Below are 18,175 nucleotides of genomic sequence, written 5' to 3'. Positions count from 1 at the left end.
TAAATTTTTTCTTTATTTTCCCTCCTGTTTCTCCCGTTTTCCCTGTTTTTTCCTCATTTTTCCCCTATTTTCTCTCATTTTTTCCTCCTTTTCTCCAGTCTGTTTTTCTCATTTTCACTATTTTTTTCCTCACATTTTCCCTATTTATTCTCATTTTTTCTGATTTTCCCTCATTTTTCTTTATTTTCCCTCCTGTTCTCCCATTCCCATTTTTTTTCCTCATTTTCCCCCCGTTTTTCCTCATTTCCCCCCATTTTCTCTCATTTTCCCTCCTTTTCCCCATTCTGTTTTTCTCATTTTCACTATTTTTTTCCTCAAATTTTTCCCCTATTTATTCTCATTATTTTCTGATTTTCCCTCATTTTTTCCTCCGTTTTTCCTCATTTTCCCCCATTTTCTCTCATTTTTCCTCCTTTTCCCCATTCTGTTTTTCTCATTTTCACTATTTTTTCCTCCACATTTTCCCTATTTATTCTCATTTTTTTCTGTTTTTTCCCTCATTTTTTCTTTATCTTCCCTCCCTTTTCTCCACTTCCCTCCCCTTTTTTCCTCATTTTTTCCCTATTTTTCCCCATCCCCCCTCTCCCTTTCCCTCATTTCTCCCTACTTTTTCCCTCACATCTTCCCTAATTTCCCTCCTTTCCCCCTATTTTCCTCCCCTCGCGGCGGGGCGGGGGACCCCCAAAACTCACTGAATTGGACCCCCATTTTTCCTTCACCCCCCCCCCCTCCCCCCGCCGCAGTGTCGCCTTCACTGCGCATGCGCGCGCGCCCCCCCCCTTCCCCCCGTCCCTCTTTCCCGCCACCCCATTGGCTGCGAGCGCGGGAGACGGACAGGTGAATGGGGGGGGGGAGGGAGCACCCACCTCGCTCTCTCATTGGCCGCCGCGCCGCGAGGGGGGCGGGGCTTGAGGGGCCTCCCTGTGTTCTGATTGGCCGCTAGGGCGCGGGGGGCGGGGCCTCCGCGGACAGCGCCGCTGCTGATTGGCTTGGGGGGGTGGGAGGCGCGGGGGCGCGCGGCGCTGCTGCGGGGTCGGGGGGCGCGCGCGCGGCTCCGTCGCTCCCTCCAGCGGCGGCGGCGGCGGCGGCGGCTCCGGCTCCTTTGTTCCCGGCGGGGACGGGGCCGCCCGGCGGGGATGGACCCGGGCAGCGGCTCCTCGGGCGGTGAGGGCGGGCCGGGAAACGCGGTGGGGGTGGGGGGGGGCTCCACCGGGGAGCGGGGCGGCTACGGCGGCCTGGGAGGGACACGGCAGCTCGGGGCCGCCGGACGCGCTGCCCATTGTTCCAGCCTTGGGGGGGGGGGAGGGGGGTCTGGCTGCCCCTTCACATAACCCTCAGCATCGCTTTGTGCCCCCTCACCCCCCATTTTGTCCTCCCCTCGCCTTTTGGTGCCCCCGCCTTTTTTATTTCCCCCAGCTCTGCCCCCCCCCCCAGCCCCCCATCTTCCCCCCTTGGCCCCTCATCTCTGCCCCCCCAGCACCCCATCTTTGTTCCCCCTTCAGCCCCCCATCTCTGCCCCCCCCCTTTTGCCTCCTCATCTTCCCCCCCCTTAGCCCCCCCATCTTTATTCCCCCTTCAGCCCCCCATCTCTCTCCCCCACCTTTAGCTCCCCCTCTCTGCCTCCCCGTTTAGCCCCCTCATCTCTGTCCCCCTTCAGCCCCCCAATCTTTGCCCCCATCTTTGTTCCCCCTTCAACCCCCCCATCTCTCCACCCCCTTCAGCCCCCCCATCTCTGCCCCCCCTTTAGGCCCCTCATCTTCCCCCCCCTTAGCCCCCATCTTTGTTCTCCCTTCAGCCCCCCATCTCTCCTCCCCTTAACCCCCCTATCTCTGTTCCCCTTTAGCCCCCCCATCTTTGTTCCCCCTTAGCCCCCCCATCTCTGCCCCCCCTTTATCCCCCCATCTCTGCCCCCCCTTTAGCCCCCTCATCTTCCTTCCCCTTTGCCCCCTCATCTCTCTCCCCCCGCTTTAGCCCCCCATCTGCCCCCCATCTCTGCCCCCCCCTTTAGCCCCCTCATCTTCCCCCCCTTAGCCCCCCATCTTTATTCCCCCTTCAGCCCCCCATCTCTCTCCCCCCCCTTCAGCCCCCCCATCTCAGCCCCCCCTTTGCCCCCCCCCCACACTGTGGAGAGGGGGTCAAGGCCGACTCAGTGCCCCCCCCCCCGCCCCCAAATCCCTGCAGGGGCTGCTTCTCCCCCTGTTTTCCACCTCCCCCCAAATTTGGGGGGAAGGGCCCCCCCAACCCCATCCTCCTCGTTCTCTTTGTCCTTTTGTCCCTCCCCCCCCCACACACACTTTAAGGCCAGGAGCCCCCCATCCTCCTCCCATTTTATTCACCCCCCCGCCCTGTTTTTCGGGGTCTGGGATCCTCGTTTCCCTCCATCCCTTCTCCCCCGCCCCCTTTAATTAATGATTTAATGAACTTTTTGGGGGGGCATTCCGAGTAGAAATGTGGGCTGGGGTCGGATTGGGGGGGAGGGGGGGGGCGGGCTTGTCACCCCTCTTTGGGGGCCATTTTGGGGTCCCTGTGGGGCTGTCAGGGATCCCTTTTGGGGTCCCTTTGGGGCTCTCGGGGTGGCCTTTTGGGGGTCCTTCAGGGCTGTTGGGGGGGGCATTTTGGGGGTCCCTTTTGGGGGCCCCCTCAGGGGTGTTGGAGAGTCGCTGTGGGGGTCCCCTCAAGGTTTTCAAGGGGTCCTTTTGGGGGTCTTTTCAGGGTCCTTCAGGGCTGTTGGGGGGTCCATTTTGGGGTTCTTTTTAGGGTCCCCTCTTGGCTGTCAGGGATCCCTTTTGGGGGGATCCCTCGGGGTTGTCAAGGGGTCTATTTTGGGGTCCCTTTTGGGGTCCCTTAGGGCTGTTAGAGGGTCCTTTTGGGGGTCCCTTTTGGGGGTCCCTCAGGGCTGTCAGAGGGTCATTTTGGGGTCCCTTTTGGGGGTCCATCAGGCCTGTTAGAGGGTCCCTTTTGGGGTTCCTCAGGGCTGTCAGAGGGTCCTTTTGGGGGTCCCTCAGGGCTGTTAGAGGGTCCCTTTTGGGGTCCCTCAGGGCTGTCAGAGGGTCCTCTTGGGGTCCCTCAGTGCTTTCAGAGGGTCCCTTTTGGGGTCCCTTTTGGGGGTCTCTCAGGGCTGTCAGAGGGTCCTTTTGGGGTCCCTTTTGGGGGTCCCTCAGTGCTTTCAGAGGGTCCCTTTTGGGGTCCCTTTTGGGGGTCCCTCAGGGCTGTCAGAGGGTCCCTTTTGGGGTCCCTTTTGGGGGTCTCTCAGGGCTGTCAGAGGGTCCTTTTGGGGTCCCTTTTGGGCGTCTCTCAGGGCTGTCAGAGGGTCCTTTTGGGGTCCCTTTTGGGCGTCTCTCAGGGCTGTCAGAGGGTCCTTTTGGGGTCCCTTTTGGGGGTCCCTCAGGGCTGTCAGAGGGTCCTTTTGGGGTCCCTTTTGGGGGTCCCTCAGGGCTGTCAGAGGGTCCTTTTGGGGTCCCTTTTAGGGGTCCCTCAGGGCTGTCAGAGGGTCCTTTTGGGGTCCCTTTTGGGGGTCCCTCAGGGCTGTCAGAGGGTCCTCTTGGGGTCCCTTTTGGGGTCCCTTAGGGCTGTCAGAGGGTCCTTTTGGGGTCCCTTTTGGGGGTCCATCAGGGCTGTCAGAGGGTCCTTTTGGGGTCCCTTTTGGGGGTCCCTCAGGGCTGTTAGAGGGTCCCTTTTGGGGTCCCTCAGGGCTGTCAGAGGGTCCTCTTGGGGTCCCTCAGTGCTTTCAGAGGGTCCCTTTTGGGGTCCCTTTTGGGGGTCCCTCAGGGCTGTCAGAGGGTCCTTTTGGGGTCCCTTTTGGGGGTCCCTTAGGGCTGTCAGAGGGCCCTTTTGGGGATCCTTTAAGGGGTCCATCAGGGCTGTCAGAGGGTCCCTTCTTGGGGTCCCTTTTGGGGGTCCCTCAGGGCTGTCAGAGGGCCCTTTTGGGGTCCCTTTTGGGGCTGTTGGGGTCCCTTTTGGGGGTCCCTCAGGGCTGTCAGAGGGTCCCTTTTGGGGTCCCTTTTGGGGGTCCCTCAGGGCTGTCAGAGGGCCCTTTTGGGGTCCCTTTGGGGCTGTAGGGGTCCCTTTTGGGGGTCCCTCGGGGGGGGTTGGTTCCCGCTCCCCAATCCTCCCCCTGTTTCCCCCTCGGCGCGTTCCCGCTGCGTTAAAGCCGGGTTCGTGCATCCCGCAGGAGTCGCGGAGCCTCGTCGATCCCTTCCATAAATCCCTGGATTTGGGGGTCGGCGTTCCTGAATTCATTCCCTGCGGCGCTCAGACCTTTTGGGGTGAAACCCAGTGTTTTCTGGTGCCAGCGGAGTAGGATTTTCAGCTCTTCCCGCAACGTTTTACGCAGCCTGGGAGCGTTTTTCCTTATTTTTTCCCCCGTTCCCTCATTCTGTGGCTCTGCTGGAGCCGCTTCGGCATCACGGGGAGCCCGTTAGGATCATTCCTCTTTTCCTCCTTGGAAAACCCGAGCCTGAAGGATGTTGAGGGGGGTAATTAAGGGATTTGCGCAGCTACCGCTTAAAATTAACGAGCTGCGAGGCGCTAACGAAGCAGCGGGCAGGGGCCTCTTCCGTCCCCCTTCCGGAAAGTTGGGAAAAGCTTCCAAATCCCAAAACTGGAGAGAAGGAACCTAAGGGCTGTGCTGCCCCGCGATGATTTGAACGGAGCCGTGCGGGACTCTGGGATCAAAACCACTCAGATTTTTGGGAAACTGCTGATTTTTTTCCTTGCAGCCGGGCTCTTCCCGTTAGGAAAACGTGCTGGAATGGCTCAGAAATGGGAAATCTTGGGAAAACAGCCTGGGAAAAGGCCGGGATTAACTCTAGGAAGCTGCTTGCCTCCTGCAGTCAGGGATTAATGGCAATTCCGAGGCTGGGATCTGGGTTTTCCTTCCAAAAAAAATCAAATTACAACCCCAAAAAGGAGCTGAGATTTGGCACGGGAGTCGTGCGGAATCCCAGGGGTCGGATTATGAATTTTAATTCTTAATGAATCGATCGTTGGGGATTTAGGGAATGGCAGGGGCCGATGACACCGGGCTGGGGCTGTGTCCATCCCAAAAATCTGTACCTGGGAAGGGAGATGGGAAGCAGAACGCCCCGGTCCGTGGGGATAACGGGGGGTAGGATGCCCTGATCCATGGGGATAACGGGGGGTAGGATGCCTCGATCCGTGGGGATAACGGGGGGTGGAATGCCCTGATCCATGGGGATAACACCCTTCTCTGAGACGGGATAACACGGGGAGAAGCATCATTTTCCACCCCTTGGATAACGCCAGATGCCGACTAATTCCCGGTTTTCCCTCCCTGCAGCATTCCGATAGAAGCTCCTTGCGCCGAGCCCGGTGCCGCGCAGGGTCGGAGATCTCCATGCCCGTAGGTAGGTGCTTGGATTTTGAGTCTCCCCCCTTCAGACACAGCCCCGTGTGCTCCAGCCGGGGCGCGGGTTGCGTTTTATTGGGAATAGGGGAATATTGGGAACTGGCTGGAGGCCGGTTCCAAGTGGAGTCCCCAGGGATCCGTGGTGGCTCCAGCCCTGTTCAATGTCTTTATCAACGACCTGGATGGAGGCATCGAGGGCTCCCTGAGAGAGTTTGGGGGTGACACTGAGCCGGGTGGATCTGCTGGAGGGTTTGAGGTTCTCCAGAGGGATCTGAGCTGGTTGGATCCATGGGCTGAGACCAAGGGGATGAGGTAGGAGCAGGACCTTGGGGCACAACGACCCTGGGCAGCTCCAGCCTAGGAGGAGTCTGGCTGGAAAGGGCCTGGAGGAGAAGGACCTGGGGGGGTTGGTGGGACACGAGGATGTGGAGGCTCTGGAGCGAGTGCAGAGAAGAGCAACGAAGCCGGGGAGGGGGCTGGAGAAGAAGAGGAGCGGCTGAGAGAGCTGGGGGGGTTCAGCCTGGAGAAGAGGAGCCTGAGGGGAGACCTCCTTGCTCTTTCCCTGCAAGGAGCTGGTGGAGAGGAGGGAGCTGGGCTCTTCTCCCCAGGGCCAGGGGCCAGGCCGAGAGGGAACGGCCTCAAGCTCCACCAGGGGAGGCTCCGCATGGACAGCAGGATGGAATCTTTCCTGGAAAGGGTCCCTGGGCCCTGGGACAGGGAGGGGGTTGAGTCCCCTGCCCTGGAGGGGTTGAAGGGCCGGGTGGACGAGGTGCTGAGGGACACGGGTTAGTGATTGATGGGGATGGTTGGACATCATGATCCGGTGGGTCCTTTCCAACCTGGTGACTCTCGGATTCTATGAAATTCCTGCTGGGAAGAGGCAGTGCTGGGCCAGGCCGGCACCTCTGGCAGCGCAGGAGGAGTCCAAACCTCTGTTTTTAATGCAAAATCACTTCCCGCTTCGGTAGCACCACAGGAATTGTGCTGCTGCTTTGGAGATTCTCCTGGAAAAGCCAGGGCTGGAGCATCCCTCCTTTCCTTATGGATCAGCTTCGTTAGTCCTGGCTCCCTCGTTAGCTTCAGTGGAGGGAACAGCGCCTGCCGCTTCGCAGGGGGTGGAAGGAGAAAGATTCCTGAGGGCTGGAAGGACTGAAGCGAGGGGATAAATAAATCCCTGCCTTCCACTGGGGTGCCTGGCCCCTCCGGTCCCGCTGCTGGATCTGGAGACTCTGGAGCTGCCGGGGCTGAGTTTTCCTGGTTCCCTGGCGCTGGCCCGGCCGTACGGTGGAGCCTCACACCCCAAAAGTATGGAAAAGGGAAGAAAAGAGCATTCTGCTTGTCTTCCTGCGGCCGTTTGAGCCCGCGAACACCCAGCCCCACAGGGCCCTTCGGAGGTGGCGAGCGGGGTGAGTATTAGATCATCTTTTCCCTGGAATCGGGGAGTTCGAAGCCTGTGGAGTCGCAGCCTTTTCCTTTGGTGGCAAAGGAATAGCCCTGTGTCCTTTGGAAGCTGCTCCAGGGCAGGATCAGCTGGGAAAGAGGCATCTCCGTCCTCTTGAGCTCCAGCAGCCATCAGAACAGATGAAGGCTGCTCCCATTCGCCTTCCAGGACGCTTCCTTCCTCCTGCTTGAGGTATATTGGGAAGTTTCCCTCCCTCCTGTCCCGGGAATCACTGCTGATTTGCTCCAGTCTGGATTTTCCAGTGGGGAAAGGAGCTTGAACTTTGAGGATCTGGATTTTCCAGTGAGGAAAGGAGCTTGAACTTTGAGGATCTGGATTTTCCAGTGAGGAAAGGAGCTTGAACTTTGAGGATCTGGATTTTCCAGTGAGGAAAGGAGCTTGAACTTTGAGGATCTGGATTTTCCAGTGAGGAAAGGAGCTTGAACTTTGAGGATCTGGATTTTCCAGTGAGGAAAGGAGCTTGAACTTTGAAGATCTGGATTTTCCAGTGGGGAAAGGAGCATGAACTTTGAGAATCTGGATTTTCCAGTGGAGAAACGAGCGTGAACTTAGAGGCCACCTACATTTTCACAGCCCCAGGGATCCTTAAGATCATGGAATCCATTGGTTTGGTGCTTTGGATGGATTGGGATGAGGGGAAAGGGGGAAATTAGAGGTGCATTCCGGTTCCCAGCAGCCGCTTGGCACCTCCGGGTGCTAAAATCCCGAGTGCCTGAATTCCCTCGGCTCTGGGGGATCAAGAGCCCCGATCGTTCCCTCCGCGCTGCGTCTGTGGGAAGCGCTCGGCTCCGTCGTGTTTGCCGACAGGGAGGGAAGCCGGGAAACACCCGGAACCACTAATTGCCGGAAGAAACCAGGATGAAACGTTGAGTGGCTCCCGGCTGGAGAGGCTTCGGAAGTGGCTGGGCGAGGGATCGCCTGCCCTGTGCTCGTTAGGAACATGTTAACGGTGATTCCTCCGGATATCCCTATTCCCGGTGTCCGCGATTCCAGCCCCGCAGCCTCTGGAATCCCCTGGGAACGTCTCATCCGTATTTCACATCCCATCTCCCGGGGTTCGGCTGCTGCACCGTGAGAGGATCCTTTGGCTCTGGAGCAAAGGGGGATTTTCTTTCGGAGTGATCCAGGGTGTGTCGATGCATCCAGATTGCTCCAAGGAGCCTCCAGCACCTCCCAGTTCGGTATTGGAAGCAAACTGGTGCGCTCCCTCCTGCCCCTCTTCAAACCGGAGCCCCGCTGGGAATCCCTGGAGGCACAAACCTCATGGAATGGGAAACAGGGAAAAGCTGGTGCTCACCAGGTTCGATTTCGGGTTGTCCTCCCGGTTCCCGAAGCAAACTCCGCGTGGGGTTGATCCTGCAGCAGGACCAGAGGATGGACCTGGGGTTATTCGCCTTGTCAGCCGGTTGGCCACGATCCCAAATCCAAACCCAAAGCTTGGAGAGGCCTCCGGTTCCTGTAGCGGCTCCTGTGCCGTCCCTGAGGTAACTGGGAATCCTTTGCTCCGATGAATCCAACTGTTTTACCCGTTAAACCGGATTGAGGGAGCATTTTGGTTCTGGATGCTTCCTTGCTTGGGATATTTGGGTTTAATCCACATCACGGAAGCGCTGAGCCAGCTCAGGACAACTTCAAATTGTTTTCAGCATCCAAAAAACCCACTCTTGGAAGCAGAATAAAACCACTTTGGTGGATAAAACGCTTCCTGGGTAACAGCGTGCGGCCTGAATCCTGGGAACAGCTGTGAGGATCTGGATTCAAGCGAGCTGGTTGTTCCCGGTGCCTCCGGCTCGGCCACGCCAGGATGGTTCCAGCGCTCTGGGTCTGGACTGGGACCAGTGCTGCTCGAGATCTTCATCGATGATCTAGACAGCGAGATCGAGGGCACCCTCGGCAGGTTTGGAGGTGACACCGAGCTGAGCGGAGTGGTTGTCACATCGGAAGGATCCAGAGGGACCTGGAGAGACTGGAAAAGTGGGGCTGGGAGAACATCGTGAGGTTCTACAAGGCCAAGCACCTCTGCTTGGGTCCAGAACCAGCCCCAGGGAGGCCCCAAACGCCTTTAAGGTTGGGAAGAGAAAACCCCTCCAGAGCTCCATGATGGAACACTGGTTCCACCAGGGCCCTGGCCAATATTCCCTGTCCTGGGAATCGCTTTATCGAAGAGAGAAAACCATTTGTGGAGTCGGTCAAGGAAACAAGAGCCCAGGATTGCGCAAGGAAGGAATGTGATCCAGAGGGACCTGGAGAGGCTGGAGATGGGGCTGGGAGAACATCAAGAGGTTCTACAAGGCCAAGGTCCTACAGCTGGGTTGGAATCCCCAGTTTCAATCCAGGCTGGGGGACGATGATGGGATCGGGAGCAGCGGGAGGAGAAGGATCTGGGGGGCTGGGGGAGGAGAAGCTCGAGAGGAGCCGGTAACCACGTCCTGGGCTGCATCAGGAGCTCCTCTCTCCTCAGCTGGAGGGTCGGGGCCAGCTCTGGAATCCTCCCCAGGAGGAGGAGATGGAGCTGCTGGAAGGGGCCCAGAGGAGGCTCCGAGGAGGAGGCGAGGGCTGGAGCAGCTCCCGTGCGAGGCCGGGCTGGCAGAGTTGGGCTCGTGCGGCCTGGAGAGGAGAAGGCTGCGAGGAGCCCTCCGAGCAGCTTCCAGCACCTGCAGGGGCTCCAGGAAAGCTGGGGAGGGGCTGGTTGCAAAGGCCTGGAGGGACGGGCCGAGGGGAACTGGGAGAAACTGGAGAGGGGCAGGGTTAGACTGGGCAGGAGGAGGAACTTCTCCCTGAGGAGAGCGGGGAGGCCCTGGGACAGGCTGCCCAGAGCAGAGGTGGCTGCTCCAGCCCTGGAGGGGCTCAAAGCCGGGTTGGATGGGGCCTGGAGCTCCTAATCCCTTGGGAAGCGTCCCCATGGCAGGGGTGGGACTGGGTGGGCTTGGAGGTCCCTTCCAACTCAAGCCGTTCTGCGTTTTTTTGCTTTTCCTAATCCCAATTTCCTTTTCCATCCCCGGCTCCGCGGCTTTTCCAGGAGCACCGGGGGCAGCTGTGGCCGCGCGGAGCCCTCTGACGCCCGGACCTCTCTCCTGGCCCCCGCTGTGACCATGTCGACTCCGGATCCTCCGCTGGGCGGGACGCCGCGGCCGGGGCCGTCTCCAGGCCCGGGCCCTTCGCCGGGAGCGATGCTGGGCCCCAGCCCCGGCCCCTCGCCCGGTTCCGCTCACGGTATGATGGGCCCCAGCCCCGGGCCGCCCTCGGCCGGGCACCCGCTGCCGCCCCAGCCGCCCGGCGCCTACGCTCAGGACAACCTCCACCAGATGCACAAGGTGAGAGGCTTGGGAATGCTGGGAAAGCACTCCAGGAACGGCTTCCAGCTTCCGTAGGACCCGCAGAACCGGCTCGGTGGCTTCGTTTCCCTCTTGGTTGATTTTCCAGATGCTCCAGGCAGCAGGGAAGGGTTTGGAGACGGGTTGATGCCTTTTTCTTAGGAGGACTCGGCATCGTTCATGTCTTCTGCTCACTTCCAACCGTGAGCCGGGATGGAGAAGCTCAATCCCTAGAGAGGGATGGAGCTGGAATGTTTGATTAACGTTTCTCTGATTGGAAATGTGGAAAACGAGGCTCCGTGAGACCCGCAGAACCGGCTCGGTGGCTTCGTTTCCCTCTTGGTTGATTTTCCAGATGCTCCAGGCAGCAGGGAAGGGTTTGGAGACGGGTTGATGCCTTTTTCTTAGGAGGACTCGGCATCGTTCCCATCTCCTGCTCACTTCCAACCGTGAGCCGGGATGGAGGAAGCTCAATCCCTAAAGAGGGATGGAGCTGGAATGTTTGATTAACGTTTCTCTGATTGGAAATGTGGAAAACGAGGCTCCATGAGACCTGCAGAACCGGCTCGGTGGCTTCGTTTTCCTCTTGGTTGATTTTCCGGATGCTCCAGGCAGCGGGGAAGGGTTTGGAGAGGGGTTGATGCCTTTTTCTTAGGAGGACTTGGTATTATTCCTATCTTCTGCTCATTTCCAACCGTGAGCCGGGATGGAGAAGCTCAATCCCTAAAGAGGGATGGAGCTGGAATGTTTGATTAACGTTTCTCTGATTGGAAATGTGGAAAACGAGGCTCCATGAGACCCGCAGAACCGGCTTGGTGGCTTCGTTTCCCTCTTGGTTGATTTTCCAGATGCTCCAGGCAGCGGGGAAGGGTTTGGAGAGGGGTTGATGCCTTTTTCTTAGGAGGACTCGGCATCGTTCCCATCTCCTGCTCACTTCCAACCGTGAGCCGGGATGGAGAAGCTCAATCCCTAAACAGGGATGGAGATTAAATGTCCTGTTAAGTTTTCTCTCATTGGGAATGTGGGAAAGGAGACTCCCCACTCCCTTTCCATCAAAATATTGGGGAATTCCATCATCCAAGCCTCCTTTTCCTCACCTTTTCCATCCAATCTGGAGTTTTTCCGGTTGTCTTCAGCACCATTTGCTGGAAGACGTGGGATAAAACCTCTCTGGCAAAGCTTTTCAGTGGGTTCAAGTCTCATTCCACGTCCCCTTGTGCCGCTTCCCTTTTGATGCTGGCGGTTTTTCTGCTCCGCGTGGGTTTTTCCTGGGAAATCGGGGTGGTTGGCAGCGTCCGGGCACGTGTGAGGGAATCCTCGTGGCCAATGGAGAGTCCTCGGTGCCTTCGGAGTGTAGCATTCCGGCCTCTGGGAACGCCGTCTCCACCTCCTTGACCCCGAGCTCTTGCTTTTCCCCCCAGCCCATGGATTCCATGCACGAGAAGGGAATTTCCGACGATCCCCGCTACAGCCAGATGAAAGGGATGGGGATGCGGCCCGGCGGGCACGCGGGAATGGGGCCTCCTCCGAGCCCCATGGATCAGCACTCCCAAGGTTGGTGCTTTTAGGAAACCCGAGCCTTGTTTTCCCAGGAATGGGGCTGCGGAATGTTTCGGTGCTCCCAGAGCATCACAGCTCTTTGCTTCCCTCGCCCATTTTAGCTTCGGGCCTGGAGAGGCCGACGCTCTCCTGGGTGGAAAACTGGTTGTGTGGAGGGCCCAGAGAGTGGTGGGAGATGGAGTTAACTCCAGCTGGAGGCCAGTTCCAAGCGGTGTCCCCAGGGCTCCGTGCTGGGTCCTGGTCAATGTCTTTATCCACGACCTGGATGAAGGCATCGAGGGCTCCCTGAGAGAGTTTGGGGGTGACACTGAGCCGGGTGGATCTGCTGGAGGGTTTGAGGTTCTCCAGAGGGATCTGAGCTGGTTGGATCCATGGGCTGAGACCAAGGGGAGGAGGTTGGAGCAGGACCTTGGGGCACAACGACCCTGGGCAGCTCCAGCCTAGGAGGAGTCTGGCTGGAAAGGGCCTGGAGGAGAAGGACCTGGGGGGGTTGGTGGGACACGAGGATGTGGAGGCTCTGGAGCGAGTGCAGAGAAGAGCAACGAAGCTGGGGAGGGGGCTGGAGAAGAAGAGGAGCGGCTGAGAGAGCTGGGGGGGTTCAGCCTGGAGAAGAGGAGCCTGAGGGGAGACCTCCTTGCTCTTTCCCTGCAAGGAGCTTGTGGAGAGGAGGGAGCTGGGCTCTTCTCCCCAGGGCCAGGGGCCAGGCCGAGAGGGAACGGCCTCAAGCTCCACCAGGGGAGGCTCCGCATGGACAGCAGGATGGAATCTTTCCTGGAAAGGGTCCCTGGGCCCTGGGACAGGGAGGGGGTTGAGTCCCCTGCCCTGGAGGGGTTGAAGGGCCGGGTGGACGAGGTGCTGAGGGACACGGGTCAGTGATTGATGGGGACGGTTGGACTCCATGATCCGGTGAGTCCTTTCCGACCTGGTGGTTCTATGATTCTCACGACCTCTCTCCCTCCAGGTTACCCTTCTCCGCTCGGCGGCTCCGAACACGCCTCGAGCCCCGTGCCGGCTAACGGTCCGTCCTCCGGTGCTCCCATGTCCTCGGGTCCCCTGGACGGCTCCGACCCGCAGGCTCTGGGGCAGCAGAACCGGGGTCCCACCCCGTTCAACCAGAACCAGCTGCACCAGCTGCGAGCCCAGATCATGGCCTACAAGATGCTGGCCCGCGGGCAGCCGCTCCCCGAGCACCTGCAGATGGCCGTGCAGGGCAAGCGGCCGCTGCCCGGCATGCAGCAGCAAATGCCGACTCTACCTCCGCCCTCCGTCTCCGGGACGGGGCCCGTGCAGGGCCCGGTGCAAGGGCCTGGACCGGGACCAACGCCTCCAAACTACAACAGACCTCACGGTGCGTCCTCCCCTGGGCCGGCGGCGGCGCGATGGGGCAACTTCCAGAGGGATGGGGCTTCTTCTAGGGGGATGGGGCAATTTCTAGAGGGACAGGGCTCCTTCCAGAGGGAAGAGGCTCTCTCCAGAGCAGCAAGGCAAGTTCTTAGAGGGCCGGGGCAACTTCCAGAGGGATGGGGCTTCTTCTAGGGGCAACTTCCAGAGGGCCAGGGCAACTTCCAGAGAGATGGGGCTTCTTCTAGGGGGACGGGGCAATTTCCAGAGGGATGGGGCTCTTTCCAGAAGGATGGAGCAGCTTTTAGGGGGACAGGGCTCCTTCCAGAGGGACGGGGCTTCTTCTAGGGGGATGCGGCTCTTTCCAGAGGGACGGGGCTTTTTCTAGGGGGATGAGGCAATTTCTAGAGGGACGGGGCAACTTCCAGAGGGATGGGGCAGCTTTTAGGGGGACAGGGCTCCTTCCAGAGGGAAGAGGCTCTTTCCAGAGCAGCGAGGCAAGTTCTTAGAGGGCCGGGGCAACTTCCAGAGGGATAGGGCTTCTTCTAGGGGGACGGGGCAACTTCCAGAGGGATGGGGCTCTTTCCAGAGGGATGGGGCAGCTTTTAGGGGGACAGGGCTCCTTCCAGAGGGACGGGGCTTCTTCTAGGGGGATGGGGCTCTTTCCAGAGGGATGGGGCTTTTTCTAGGGGGATGGGGCAATTTCTAGAGGACCGGGGCAACTTCCAGAGGGATGGGGCAGCTTTTAGGGGGACAGGGCTCCTTCCAGAGGGAAGAGGCTCTTTCCAGAGCAGCGAGGCAACTTCTTAGAGGGCCGGGGCAACTTCCAGAGGGATGGGGCTTCTTCTAGGGGCAACTTCCAGAGGGCCAGGGCAACTTCCAGAGGGATGGGGCTTCTTCTAGGGGGACGGGGCAATTTCCAGAGGGATGGGGCTCTTTCCAGAGGGATGGGGCAGCTTTTAGGGGGACAGGGCTCCTTCCAGAGGGACGGGGCTTCTTCTAGGGGGATGGGGCTCCTTCCAGAGGGACGGGGCTTTTTCTAGGGGGATGGGGCAATTTCTAGAGGGACGGGGCAAGTTCCAGAGGGATGGGGCAGCTTTTAGGGGGACAGGGCTCCTTCCAGAGGGAAGAGGCTCTCTCCAGAGCAGCAAGGCAAGTTCTTAGAGGGCCGGGGCAACTTCCAGAGGGCCGGGGCAACTTCCAGAGGGATGGGGCTTCTTCTAGGGGCAACTTCCAGAGGGCCAGGGCAACTTCCAGAGGGATGGGGCTTCTTCTAGGGGGACGGGGCAATTTCCAGAGGGATGGGGCTCTTTCCAGAAGGATGGGGCAGCTTTTAGGGGGACAGGGTTCCTTCCAGAGGGACGGGGCTTCTTCCAGAGGGATGGGGCTCTTTCCAGAGGGATGGGGCTTTTTCTAGGGGGATGGGGCAATTTCTAGAGGGACGGGGCAAGTTCCAGAGGGATGGGGCAGCTTTTAGGGGGACAGGCCTCCTTCCAGAGGGAAGAGGCTCTTTCCAGAGCAGCGAGGCAACTTCTTAGAGGGCCGGGGCAACTTCCAGAGGGAAGAGGCTCCTTCCAGAGGGACGAGGCTCTTTCCAGAGCGACAGGGCAACTTCTTAGAGGGAGGAAGCTCCTTCCAGAGGGAGGAGGCTCCTTCCAGAGGGCTGGGGCAACTTCTTAGAGGGCTGGGGCAACTTCTTAGAGGCCCAGGGCAACTTCCAGAGGGAGGAGGCTCTTTCCAGAGGGATGGGGCCTGGTGAGGGGGCTGGAGAAGAAGAGGAGCGGCTGAGAGAGCTGGGGGGGTTCAGCCTGGAGAAGAGGAGCCTGAGGGGAGACCTCCTTGCTCTTTCCCTGCAAGGAGCTGGTGGAGAGGAGGGAGCTGGGCTCTTCTCCCCAGGGCCAGGGGACAGGACGAGAGGGAAAGCAAAGATCAATGGCTTAATGTGATTTTTTGTACTTATTTCTTTCTCTTTCCACCTGTTCTTTGGCCTCTCTGCAGGTATAGGAGGGCCCAACATGCCCCCTCCCGGACCCTCAGGAGTTCCCCCAGGAATGCCGGGACAGCCCCCCGGCGGCCCCCCCAAGCCCTGGCCAGAAGGTGAGACCGAGCTTCGTTTGGCCTTAACGAACCCACGTGCCGGGATGTGGGGAAAGCCGCACGCTGCCCCTCCCTGTGGCAGTGGGAGCCGGGGAAGATTCCTGGTTCAAATCCAGACGTCTGAGCTTGATCCGCGAGTGCTTCCCGTGCTCTGTGAGCACTTTCCGAGCCAGTTGGCTGGAGTTCCGTGCCTTTATCGGGGGCGGGAGGGAAGCCTTGGGGTTTTTTTTGCTGCTGAATTCCTGGCATGGCTCCGTGTGCGAGAGCCAGAATCCTAGAATCACCAGGTCGGAAAGGACCCACCGGATCATGAAGTCCAACCGTCCCCATCAATCACTGACCCGTGTCCCTCAGCACCTCGTCCACCCGGCCCTTCAACCCCTCCAGGGCAGGGGACTCAACCCCCTCCCTGTCCCAGGGCCCAGGGACCCTTTCCAGGAAAGATTCCATCCTGCTGTCCATGCGGAGCCTCCCCTGGTGGAGCTTGAGGCCGTTCCCTCTCGGCCTGGCCCCTGGCCCTGGGGAGAAGAGCCCAGCTCCCTCCTCTCCACCAGCTCCTTGCAGGGAAAGAGCAAGGAGGTCTCCCCTCAGGCTCCTCTTCTCCAGGCTGAACCCCCCCAGCTCTCTCAGCCGCTCCTCTTCTTCTCCAGCCCCCTCCCCGGCTTCGTTGCTCTTCTCTGCACTCGCTCCAGAGCCTCCACATCCTCGTGTCCCACCAACCCCCCCAGGTCCTTCTCCTCCAGGCCCTTTCCAGCCAGACTCCTCCTAGGCTGGAGCTGCCCAGGGTCGTTGTGCCCCAAGGTCCTGCTCCAACCTCCTCCCCTTGGTCTCAGCCCATGGATCCACCCAGCTCAGATCCCTCTGGAGAACCTCAAACCCTCCAGCAGATCCACCCGGCTCAGTGTCACCCCCAAACCCACTAAGGGTTGCTGAGCCAGAGCTCGGGCTGTGTCTGACGTGACTCGTGCCCCCCAGGTCCGCTGGCCAACGCCGCAGCCCCCTCCAGCGCCCCGCAGAAGCTGATCCCGCCCCAGCCCACCGGCCGCCCCTCTCCGGCCCCTCCGGCCGTGCCGCCGGCCGCCTCTCCGGTGATGCCGCCGCAGACGCAGTCGCCAGGGCAGCCGGCCCAGCCCGCCCCCATGGTGCAGCTCCACCAGAAGCAGAACCGGATCACCCCCATCCAGAAACCCCGCGGGCTCGATCCCGTGGAGATCCTGCAGGAGAGGGAGTACAGGTAGGGCCTCGCTATCTCTTCGCCTTCCTCCTCGGGCCGCTGGCAATCGCGATTCCCAATCCTGGGGTCGATTCCGCGAGGGCCAAGCGGCCCCGAGGCCTCCACAAAGCGGAGCCGTGCCTGGTCGGGAGAGGAGTGGGAGCGAATTCCTTGTGCTGGTCCCTGCCTGCCGTGAGATCCCGGCTCTTCCCTCCGCAGGCTGCAAGCTCGAATCGCTCACAGGATCCAAGAACTGGAAAACCTTCCTGGCTCCCTGGCCGGAGACCTGAGAACCAAAGCTACCATTGAACTTAAAGCCCTGCGGCTGCTCAACTTCCAGCGCCAGGTGAGTTTGTCACCAAAGGAAAACTGAGTTAGGAAACCTTGGATGCCGTTTCCAGAGGGATCGGGCCGGGCTGCATCCATGGCTGGAGGGCAGGAAGGATCTAGAGAGGGATCAGGCCAGGCTGGATCCATGGCTGGAGGGCAGGAAGGATCTAGAGAGGGATCAGGAGAGGCTGGATCCATGGCTGGAGGGCAGGAAGGATCTAGAGAGGGATCAGGAGAGGCTGGATCCATGGGTGGAGGGCAGGAAGGATCTAGAGAGGGATGAGGCCAGGCTGGATCCATGGCTGGAGGGCAGGAAGGATCTAGAGAGGGATCGGGCCAGGCTGGATCCATGGCTGGAGGGCAGGAAGGGTCTAGAGAGGGATCAGGAGAGGCTGGATCCATGGCTGGAGGGCAGGAAGGATCTAGAGAGGGATTGGGCCAGGCTGGGTCCATGGATGGAGGGCAGGAAGGATCCAGAGAGGGATCAGGAGAGGCTGGATCCATGGCTGGAGGGCAGGAAGGATCTAGAGAGGGATCAGGAGAGGCTGGATCCATGGCTGGAGGGCAGGAAGGATCTAGAGAGGGATCAGGAGAGGCTGGATCCATGGATGGAGGGCAGGAAGGATCCAGAGAGGGATCAGGAGAGGCTGGATCCATGGCTGGAGGGCAGGAAGGGTCTAGAGAGGGATCAGGAGAGGCTGGATCCATGGCTGGAGGGCAGGAAGGATCTAGAGAGGGATCAGGAGAGGCTGGATCCATGGATGGAGGGCAGGAAGGATCTAGAGAGGGATCAGGAGAGGCTGGATCCATGGCTGGAGGGCAGGAAGGATCTAGAGAGGGATCAGGAGAGGCTGGATCCATGGATGGAGGGCAGGAAGGATCTAGAGAGGGATCAGGAGAGGCTGGATCCATGGATGGAGGGCAGGAAGGATCTAGAGAGGGATCAGGAGAGGCTGGATCCATGGCTGGAGGGCAGGAAGGATCTAGAGAGGGATCAGGAGAGGCTGGATCCATGGCTGGAGGGCAGGAAGGATCTGCAGAGGGATCAGGCCAGGCTGGATCCATGGCTGGAGGGCAGGAAGGATTTGGAGGGGGATTCCGTGACTCTCTCTCGGGCTCTCGTCGCAGTCTGTGGAATTAATCCCTCTCTCCCGCTCCCGCTCTCTCCCACAGCTGCGCCAGGAGGTCGTGGTTTGCATGCGGCGCGACACGGCGCTGGAGACGGCGCTCAACGCCAAGGCCTACAAGCGCAGCAAGCGGCAGTCCCTGCGCGAGGCCCGCATCACCGAGAAGCTGGAGAAGCAGCAGAAGATCGAGCAGGAGCGGAAGCGCAGGCAGAAGCACCAGGTCAGCCGCCCAGGCCCATGCCGGAGGAGCTGGGTTGGCTATTTTTTTGGGGGGGAATTCCCTTTCTTAGGGGATTAGGGAGGGATCCTGCGTTTCCAGTGGGATCAGACCAGGCTGGATCCACGGGCTGGAGGGCAGGAAGG

The 18,175-nt window shown here is 59.8% G+C and overlaps 1 protein-coding gene across 5 annotated transcripts in view; it reads left to right on the top strand.

The window, feature by feature from the left end:
• Positions 1-1,033: 1,033 nt before the first annotated feature.
• SMARCA4 (SWI/SNF related BAF chromatin remodeling complex subunit ATPase 4) overlaps positions 1,034-18,175 on the top strand; it is a 51,737-nt gene continuing 34,595 nt past the window's right edge. For 2 of the 5 annotated variants that reach the window (XM_069882779.1, XM_069882778.1), the window contains exons 1-9: positions 1,036-1,164; positions 5,300-5,366; positions 9,850-10,144; positions 11,566-11,698; positions 12,666-13,052; positions 15,044-15,142; positions 16,118-16,376; positions 16,575-16,701; positions 17,859-18,032. In XM_069882779.1, the coding sequence (XP_069738880.1) occupies positions 9,923-10,144; positions 11,566-11,698; positions 12,666-13,052; positions 15,044-15,142; positions 16,118-16,376; positions 16,575-16,701; positions 17,859-18,032 (1,401 nt within the window). In that variant the 5' untranslated portion in view covers positions 1,036-1,164; positions 5,300-5,366; positions 9,850-9,922. Of the gene's footprint in view, positions 1,165-5,299; positions 5,367-9,849; positions 10,145-11,565; positions 11,699-12,665; positions 13,053-15,043; positions 15,143-16,117; positions 16,377-16,574; positions 16,702-17,858; positions 18,033-18,175 lie in introns of all 5 variants that reach the window. The other 3 variants (XM_069882781.1, XM_069882776.1, XM_069882780.1) reach the window with 3 other exon arrangements.

This window comes from Phaenicophaeus curvirostris, unplaced genomic scaffold, assembly GCF_032191515.1.
Source record: "Phaenicophaeus curvirostris isolate KB17595 unplaced genomic scaffold, BPBGC_Pcur_1.0 scaffold_330, whole genome shotgun sequence".
Classification (NCBI taxonomy): Eukaryota; Metazoa; Chordata; class Aves; order Cuculiformes; family Cuculidae; genus Phaenicophaeus; species Phaenicophaeus curvirostris.
This window is presented reverse-complemented; position numbering and strand designations above follow the sequence as displayed.